We start from the raw sequence: 10,034 nt of genomic DNA on the forward strand, positions 1-10,034 counted from the left end.
TCCGATGATGGAATCCGGCGGAAGAAATTGAGGTTAAATCTTGATTTGTTGCAGTTAAAATGGTTTTTTAACTGCATATTTGGATTCAGCACCCTCAAAAACCCCTGGGACGCTTTGATTGTGCAGAAACTAGCTATCAAACTTGCGATTCCAATAATTGCTGCCGGATTTTGATCGGAAAAACCCACTCAAACTTGCGATTCCAATAATTGCTGCCGGATTTTGATCGGAAAAACCCACCGTAAAAGCTTCCAAAAATTCACATTATAGACAACTGCCCGTAAAACTGCTTCTGCTTGGCTAAGAGCTCGTTTTCCTCGGACGTAAGGAAACAGGTTAACGGCCCAAGACCCAGAGGCATCTGGCAGGAGTGAAAGCCTGCTCCCTTGAAAGCCTGCTCCCTTACGGACCACCAACGGGTTATTACAGGTGGCGTGGTTTTCCTTGATAACAGTGATGAGTCAAATCGACATTCGCGGATAGCAGCCAGAGATGGTTGTCCTCACTGTTGGTTTGACACTTGAGTTTGATAGGTTTTGCCACCTTGGGAAAAAAAAAAAAAAAAGAAGAAAGAAAGAAAAGAAGATAAAAAAAAAAAAATTGTTTCATATTACTTGGTTATTTAAATTTTTAAATAAATTTGTTTTATAAAAATCTTTAATAAGTTGTTTTAAAAATTGGTTATAAGTAGCAAAATAATTTTATAGTTACAATATTTAGTATAACTTAAAAATAATTTTATAGTTACAATATTTAGTATAACTTAAAAATATTTTTAAATTTGTAAATGAATTTAAAATAAATAAATGAATTTATTCATTTAAATTTAAAGTATTATAAAATATGCTTGGAATATTTCAAAACATCTTTTTGAATTTATTTATTTTGCAAATTAATAAGAGAAAATAGAAGAAAACAATTTTATGAATAATGAACAAAATATCTAAATTGTTTGAAATTACAATTATTATTAAATTTAGGTTTTTGTCAAATCCTCAATAATTTGAGTCAATTTTCTATAGAAAAATGAAAAACAACAAAAATAAAATTGATGATATACTCTGTTGCAATCAATATTTTTGTGTAAACTAAGAATAACACTTTAATTACTAGATTTTCCAAAAGAAAAAATTGATGATAATTCTTTAATTAATGCAGTCAACGTGAATCTCCATCTCCATGTGTAAACAAATTTTAAGCCCAAAAAAACTCATTCAAATTTAATGTATGATACAAACAAATTTTATGCCAAAAAAACTCATTCAAATTTAATGTATAATACAAATATGCATTGAATATCTCAAAACACCCTTTTGAATTTTTTTCCTTGTACAATTTCACAAGACAAAATAGAAGTAATGGATTTTATGAATAGTAAATAAAATACTTAAATGGTTTGAGATTACCATTATTGTTAAACCTAAGCTTTTGTCACATCCTTAATAACTTGAATCAATTTTTTATAATAAAAAAATGGGAAACAACAAAGACAGAATTGATGGCATGGTTTGCTGCAATCAATATGGATGTGTAAATGAAGAATAGCACTTTAATCAACAGATTTTCAGAAAGGAAGAATTGATGATAATTCATAAAGTGCAGTCAATATGAATCTCAGCTTCCTCATTGCCAATAAGAAGTTAAACCGCTTCCTCATTGCCAATAAGAAGTTAAACAGCTTCCCCATTGTATATAAAAACACTTTCCCATTGTATATAAAAAATTCAACATTTAAAAAAGTGTATCTTGTTTCCAGTTAGTATAGAATGTATTAAGAATTGAGATACTAAAAAGAAATTTGATACTTAATGGATCCAAAATTAAGTTATTTATACAAGCACAAATTTCTCCATTTTAAATTTTGAAGTTATTGTTAATTATTTTAATTAAAATTTTAAAAATTATAATAAATTTTTAAATATTCTATATTATATTTTATATTCAAAAAAATTTATTTAGCTAAACTTAATTTTAAATTACAAATCTATTGACCAGAACTTAAAAACTTGCACCAAAAAGAACAACAAAAAAGCTAATTCCATCCCCTTATAACATGTGTGAGAAATAGAATTAAAGTAAAACTCAACACATTAACCCTTTAATTTAAAAAAGTTTAATCACTCTGTAAGAGCATATATATTGAAATACAAATATTAAGTTCATTTAAGATCTACAAGTCTACCTTCTACCTAATCGAAGAGAAACCTAATTTGAAAGCATATCTGAAGATGCTTGCTAGTGTTCCAATCTATATCTAAGCCCTAAACCCTTCACAAATTTTAACGATATCTATAATACCAAGTAAATACAACATGAGCCTACACTCCTTCAGGAACCTGTCTTATTTTACATGTTTTAGGTAGAATAGGAAGACAGAAAGCCCTCATCCTCTACGAACAACTGAAGATTTTTGCTCTGAAGCATGAAATCCACTGCTTCTGAGTTAAAGTCAAAAGCACATCCCAATTTAATTAACTCACATAGTCCTCCAACCAAATCTGGAAATTCTGCTAACAGACCTTGTGAGATTACCTCAGCAAAATTAGTGACAAACATCATCTTTGCCTTTTGGTTGTTTCTATCAGGAATCTGCATCAAAAGCCTCTTGGGGCTTTTCTCCCATCTTACCATAGCTGTTGTGTTTACTTTAATATTCTGTCCTGATAATAGAGAATATTCTACACTGAGTGGTTCTACCACTCCATACACAGGACACTCCATGAGAGGCTTGACAAGTTGATGTCTCTTTTGAGAGTGCAAATTGAAAGAAGGCTTCGCTAGATATGCAACACATACTCTGCATAACCCCATCCCCAATATCCCCTCCCCAAACTTAAGCTTCTGCCAAGAGATCCTCTGTTGCATAGAAATCTCAGTTTTGGTTACAGCTTGAGATATATTACAAACGCCCAGATGGTTATAAATGGAGAACAAAGAGTCCAAAGGTATTTGAGGATCAGAAGGGTTCGGGTGCCAAGTAAAATTTACCATTGGTGAACGTCCTTTGAATAATTCTTTAAGCTGCAAGTCGTCTGGGATATATGCTTGGGTTGCACTACTAACACGGATATCTCCATTATTTGTGCAGACAGGGACTTTACAGCCGCTTCCAAGATATTGTTTTGTGAGAGAGGAGGAACTCGACCACTTATGCACAATACGTTTCCATACCAGACAACACACTGATTCAGTTATTCCATGGTTACCATTTTCTCCCCAATCCCGCCACAGCAAGCAGTAGTCTTAAATTTCTGGATAGTTGGGTACGCGAAGAGACTTTGAAAAGAAATTGAGCAATTCTTCATCGTACCAGTTTTCCAGGATCTTCAACCTCGATTTGAAAAGCCCATTTACGTCATGAATCACACAAGATTCTGTCGGCGCCATTTTTGCTCATTTGGAATCCAAATTGGTAAAACGCTAAATACGGAAGGCTCCCACTCTGAAACCTGGAGATAACTATATAGCCTTTTTATGGTTTTGAAATCTGTATGCATCTGAATATGATGATCAACAATAACATCGCATCCTCCTCCTTCCTCAGTGACCACTCCTATCTTTTCAAGAGCATCTTTGAAATTATGAATAGCATACCCATAGAATGCCTCGTCAATACAAGGAACATCATCCTCTTCCAAATGCTGAGCAAGCCTCATTTTCGAATCAAACAAAAAGGACTTAGCAGGAGATTCGAAACCCCTGCTCGTTTTCAGCCATTTGCAATCTAATACACTCTGTTTAAAAGAGGGAGGTAGCTTCTGGGAACTTATCCAATCCAGCAGAACAAATGCACTCTCCTTATCTAAATGATTGAAGGGAAAATGGGCATTTGGAGGGATTAGCTGTGGAATATCTAATGCACCAAGCTGTTGCTTAACGAATGAAACTAAATCTTTACCTGCTTCTGTAAAACCCCGTGCGCAACGAGGTAATGTAAAGATAATATTCTGAGAGTTCAACAAAGTTTTGCCCAGTCCATTGTTGACTTCTCATTAACTTGGCCCACTTACTTATTGATGCAGGAAGGAGGATATTTACAGAACCATGTTGTCTGACAGTACCCCACCCATCCACGAAAGGAATAGTCGAGCAAAGATCAAACAAATCTCGATCTTCGATGTACCTATTTACAGATGAAAAATGGAAAAAATGTGCAACATTGATAACAAGCTTACTATCTGTTGAAGATTTTACAACGTCCTGGAGCTGCTTGGCGAAACTTGAGATTGAAAGCTCTGTAATTTTAGGATACTCTTCAAGCCACTTACGCAGTTTCTAACCTTTGTTACCAGGCAACTCTACTATGGCCTTCTGAATAGGTTCAGGCATAAAATAGTGTCGGGCAGCACTTTGAAGCTCTCCAGACCATTGTGCCAGCCACGCTATGTGCGACCGCTGTGAAGAAAAATATATTCTTGTGCCCGGTTGATTATTTGATACCTTTGCCAAAGCTGTGTTGTTGGCAGACTTTACATACTTCAGGAAGGGAGTATTTTGTAGGTGACTTGAAAATTCAGACTTCCAATGTTCAGCAATGAAACAAAGAAGTTCCACATATAAGTTTTCCGACAGACCATTCACCCAACCAGATGACTTAATGCAACCAGCATACCAATGATATGAAACATTCTCCACATTCAAGAACTTCAAGATATTAGAAAACTCAGGCTTATCAAGGCAGGAATGGACTATTTTGTCTTCTCCAGCCACGAAAGCGTCCAGGCTGCTCTGCCGACCTTGTTTTCTTGCTTTCTCCAGAATGCTTCTAAATGCTGACAGTACTGTCCGAGTTTCTGTTGGCCTACCGAAATCTTTGTCAACAAAGCTGGAATCGCATAAAATTATTTCGTCCATCCTTAACTGGGCCTGAATGCCAGTTCTTACTTGTTCCAGCTGCGGGTAATGAGGGGCTTCAACAGGGATGTATTTATAAAATTGAGATTTTGATGAAGGGGGCGAATCAGAGTGGACGAGAATATGAAATGCTGAACGAAAAGCTACCGGAATACAGTCTAGTATTCCCTGGTTCCATTTGTTGTCAAAAATAATACTCTCTCTGGAAGAAACCAGTAAGAAATCTGCTTGTATTAGAAACGGAAAACAGGTGACCATTTCTGTTGGAAGAAAAGCATAAATGCTGGGAGCTGTCATGTTTTCTCTTGTAAGGCGTTTATCAAAGGGGAAAGCCAGAGTAATCGCCAATGTTTCCAGGTCTTTCCTCTGCTCAACCTTGTACTTTTCTTTTACAGGGAAACGTTGCCTCCACATGTAATAGCTGGATTTCCCCATGGAATGTTTATTCTCTTCACCTGACAAATGCAGAGTGAAAGATTCACTGTCATCACTCTTAGAACTCTGAAATTCCGTCTCCCGTGAAACGGAGATTGAATTAATTTTGTTCAGGCTGGGATCCACATGAAATTCACGAACTGAAAGCTTTTTTATCTTAGACATGAACAAAATAACTTCAGGATGAATATTGGAGAGCTCTTGCTTCACAGCTTCAACCTTCTCAGGACGCAAAGGTAGAACTATAACAGTATTAGGAAGCCGGCGCCCATAAATTTCTTCAATCTCAGCAAGGCTGGTTTTTTTTTCAATCCATTCTGGGACGATATATCCAATGTTGGCATCACGAGGAGGGACATCGTTGAATCTTATCTTATAGCCATTGCTGAAAATACGGGGCTGGCTTGTGATTAAAAATACGCTCTTAAATCCAATACCTTCAACCAAAAAAATATAATTAGATAAGTAAAAAATAACATAATTCAATCAGACATTTAGTCCAGTAATGTGTAATATTATGAAGTATTATTTAGAAATTCAAATTCGGATTCAAAGTTTCCAAGTTTAAATTAGGGGGGAACTGAAAAGAAAAAAAAAATTAGTATCGGATTGATAAAAAAAAATTGAATTTTTTTTAAATATATTTGAAACCTATACACAATATGTTATTCTACATTACTCTTCTATCAGCGTTTTCCAAAAAGATGGGTATCTTTTTAGAGAGGGGTGTGGTGATATATGGTGACCAAAAATATATGTGTATATATGAGTCCAAAGGCTTATTCTATAAACTAGTGCGAAAGTAATGTGTAGGTATATCTGTCTCTCTTAAAATAAAATAAAATATTCTCTAAATAGAAAAGTCAACTGTAATAAAAAAGAAAAAAAACATATGGTATGCATATTTAATTTAATTAGTTGTCCATATGAACTATTGTTTGTAATTTCATGTAAAGTCATTAGTAATTAAAAAAATATGAGTAAAATGTTTAGACCATTAGTAATTAAAAAAAATATGAGTAAGATGTTTAGACTTTATGTTTTTCAAAAAATATTCTATAAAATGGCTCTATACACATGTTATGTAATCTCTATAACATTCAAAAGTACAATTTAAAGGATAAAAAATTAGGCATTTTTTTTTGCATTCTAAAATATGTTTGCAGGTAAAGAAATTTGATATCTCGGTTCATGTTAGATCTATGCTTAAGATGGATCTATGCTATCTCTATAACATTCAAAAATACAATTTAAAGGATAAAAAATTAGGCATTTTTTTTGCATTCTAAAATATGTTTGCAGGTAAAGAAATTTGATATCTCGGTTCATGTTAGATCCATGCTTAAGATGGATCTATGCTGGTGGTTAAGAATATGTATTTCCTCCTAAGAAGTCACAGGTTAAAATCCAAAGGGAACTAGAGTATGTACACTTTTACAGACTCTAGAGACAGAACACTAACCTATACATTTTTCTCCAATGCAACCTCCTTCCCTTACCTTCTTTAGAAATGGTTGTGGTGAAATACGGTTCAAAAGTGTATGTGGTAAGGTATATAGTTTGTGTAAGCCTCACAATTAAGAATATGTATTTCTTCCTAAGAAGTTACAAGTTAAAATACATAGGAAACTAGAATATATACACTTTTATAGGCTCTAAAAAGAGGCAGAATACTAACCCATACTTTTTTCTCCGATGTAACCTCGTTCCCTTACATTTTTTAGAGATGGGTGTGTACAGTTTTACAGACTCTAGAGACAGAACACTAACCTATACATTTTTCTCCAATGCAACCTCCTTCCCTTACCTTCTTTAGAAATGGTTGTGGTGAAATACAGTTCAAAAGTGTATGTGGTAAGGTATATAGTTTGTATAAGCCTAACAATTAAGAATATGTATTTCTTCCTAAGAAGTTGCAGGTTAAAATCCATAGGAAACTAGAATATATACACTTTTATAGACTCTAAAAAGAGGCAGAACACTAACCCATACTTTTTTCTCCAATGTAACCTCATTCCCTTACATTTTTTAGAGATGGGTGTGGTGAAATACAGTTACTAGAAGTGTATGTAGTGAGGTATATAGTTTATGTAAGCCTAGTAGTTAAGAATATGTATTTCCTCCTAAAAAATTACGGGTTAAAAGCCATAGGAGACTGGAGTATATACACTTCTAGACTCAGACATGAGGCAGAAAACTAACCCATAAGAGTATATACACTTCTATAGTCTTCCTAAGAAGTTGCAGGTTAAAATCCATAGGAAACTAGAATATATACACTTTTATAGACTCTAAAAAGAGGCAGAACACTAACCCATACTTTTTTCTCCAATGTAACCTCATTCCCTTACATTTTTTAGAGATGGGTGTGGTGAAATACAGTTACTAGAAGTGTATGTAGTGAGGTATATAGTTTATGTAAGCCTAGTAGTTAAGAATATGTATTTCCTCCTAAAAAATTACAGGTTAAAATCCATAGGAGACTGGAGTATATACACTTCTAGACTCAGACATGAGGCAGAAAACTAACCCATAAGAGTATATACACTTCTATAGACTCATACATGAGGCAGAAAACTAACCCATAAGAGTATATACACTTCTATAGACTCATACATGAGGCAGAAAACTAACCCATTACTTTTTCTCCAAAGTAACCTCCTTTCCTTGCCTTCTTTAGAGATGGGTGTGGTGAAATTTAGTTACCAAAGTGTAGAGTGTATATGGTGAAATATATGATTTGTGTAAAACTAATAATTAATAATATGTTTTTCCTCCCTAAAAAATCATAGGTTAAAAAAAAACAAAAAAACAAACTAAAATATAGTGACTTTTATAAACTCTAACCAAAAACAGAGCATTGACCCATACCTTTTTCTCCAATGTAACCTCCTTCCCTTTTCTTCTTGGTAGATCTTCCAACGCTACATATAGAATCAATGTTATGTTTTTGAAATCCAATCTCATTGTTAAACACCAATAGATACAACTGGTTATTAGAGATGGACTGAAACGCTGAGTCTTATCTCCAGCAAAGCGATTTGCAGGGGTTCACTGCCTTCATTATTTAAAGACGCTTAGTTTTTTCGAAAATACAAGCAAACCTCAGATTAAAAGCTTGGTGCTCAGTTTATATACTGTAATTTTTCACAGCAATAAGTCAGTGTTTTTTTGTTGTGTAAAAACAAAGGCATAGGCAAGTTTTTTGGTTGTGTAAAAACAAAGGCATAAGCAGTTTGTTTTTTTAATTGCTGGTATTTAAACATTGGTTTTGGAGATTATTGTGTTCTTTTGCTGATACAAATGGCGAAAACTCAAAGTGCCCGGTTTGAAATTGAGAAATTTAATGGCAAGAATAATTTTGAGATCTGGAAGGTGAAGATGCACGATCTGCTGGTTCAACAAGGTGTGGCGAAAGCACTGTTGGGGAAAAACAAAAGACCTCCTTCCATGACGGAGGATGATTGGGATGAGATGGACGATAGAGCTCTGAGCGCAATTCGGTTATGTTTGGCGGACGATGTTATGTTCAACATTGTGTCAGAGAAAACCGCCGCAGGCTTGTGGTCAAAGCTTGAGAAGCTCTATATGACGAAATCTTTGACAAATCGGATTCTCCTGAAACGGCAGCTTTACGGTTTGCGGATGAAAGAAGGTACCTCAATTGCTGATCACCTGAATGTTTTTAATACCTTACTGGTGCAATTAGACAGTCTAGATGTGAAATTTGATTCAGAGGATAAGGCAATAACTCTATTATGTTCTTTGCCTGAATCCTGGGATCACTTTGTTACTTCCATAAGTTTTAGTACATCAGAAATTCTTGAGTTTGACGATGTTGTTGGAGCCTTGTTGGCTGAGGAGACGAGGAAGAGGTCGAATGCAGACACCTCTACATCAGAGGTAATGATGGCCAGAGGTCGCTCACGAGAGAGACACTCCGGGGGAAAGCATAACGACTCTCGCTCAAAGTCCAAAGGAAAGAAGCCAAAGGTGAAGTGCTGGCATTGTGGCAAGGCTGGACATCTGAAAAAGGATTGCTGGAAGCAAAAGCAGGCTGCTAAAGAAGGCTCTTCGACAGAAAAGAAGGAAGCCAACACCACAGATACAGGTTCAGTATCTGGTTTAGGTATGAGTGATGAGGTATTGTCTGTTAATGTTTCAAAACATGATCAACATTGGTTGTTAGATTCTGGGGCATCTAACCACGTGTATTCATAAAGATTGGTTTAAAACATATAAATCAATTGATGATGGTGTTGTGTACATGGGTAATGATGTAACATGTGATATTGTGGGAATTGGGAGCATACAACTGCAAATGTTTGATGGGACAACAAAAATATTAACAGATGTGAGGCATGTACCAGATTTAAGAAAAAATTTGATTTCATTAGGAGCACTTGATTCAAATGGATATAAAACTGTAATTCAAGGTGGAGTTATGAAAATCTATAAAGGTATCTTACTAGTGATGAAGGCTAAGAAAGTAGGAAATCTATTTCAGTTAGAAGGTAGAACTGGGTCAGATCATGTGTCTGGGTCTGAACATGACAGTAGTTCCATTCACTTATGGCATCAAAGATTGGGGCATATGAGTGAAAGAGGATTGAAAATTTTGGCTGACCAAAAGTTACTTCCTAATCTAAGATCTGAAAAATTGGATTTCTGTAAACATTGTCTGTTTGGTAAACAAAGTAAACAAAAGTTTAAAACAGGCAAACATACTAGTAAAGGCATACTTT

At 34.8% G+C, this 10,034-nt stretch overlaps 1 protein-coding gene across 1 annotated transcript; it reads right to left on the reverse strand.

Moving 5' to 3' along the window:
- Positions 1-3,362: 3,362 nt before the first annotated feature.
- LOC149201000 (uncharacterized) lies at positions 3,363-7,927 on the reverse strand. The gene is made up of 4 exons (XM_089401158.1): positions 7,924-7,927; positions 4,281-5,726; positions 4,011-4,178; positions 3,363-3,904 (listed from the first exon to the last, which is right to left on the reverse strand). The coding sequence occupies exons 1-4, from the start codon at positions 7,925-7,927 to the stop codon at positions 3,363-3,365; spliced, it is 2,160 nt and encodes a 719-aa protein (XP_089257284.1).
- Between the last annotated feature and the right edge of the window lie 2,107 nt (positions 7,928-10,034).

Source organism: Pinus tabuliformis, chromosome 2_1 (assembly GCF_031772625.1).
Source record: "Pinus tabuliformis cultivar Carrire ecotype Pingquan chromosome 2_1, CPIR1, whole genome shotgun sequence".
NCBI lineage: Eukaryota > Viridiplantae > Streptophyta > Pinopsida > Pinales > Pinaceae > Pinus > Pinus tabuliformis.

What these genes read in the sequence shown, in the direction of transcription:
- LOC149201000 (XM_089401158.1), bottom strand. An exon ending in AGAGTTGCCTGGTAACAAAG is followed by an intron (nt 4,179 to 4,280) that starts GTTAGAAACTGC and finishes AATCTTCAACAG; the next exon opens with ATAGTAAGCTTGTTATCAAT. An exon ending in CCTCCTTCCTGCATCAATAA is followed by an intron (nt 3,905 to 4,010) that starts GTAAGTGGGCCA and finishes GGGGTTTTACAG; the next exon opens with AAGCAGGTAAAGATTTAGTT.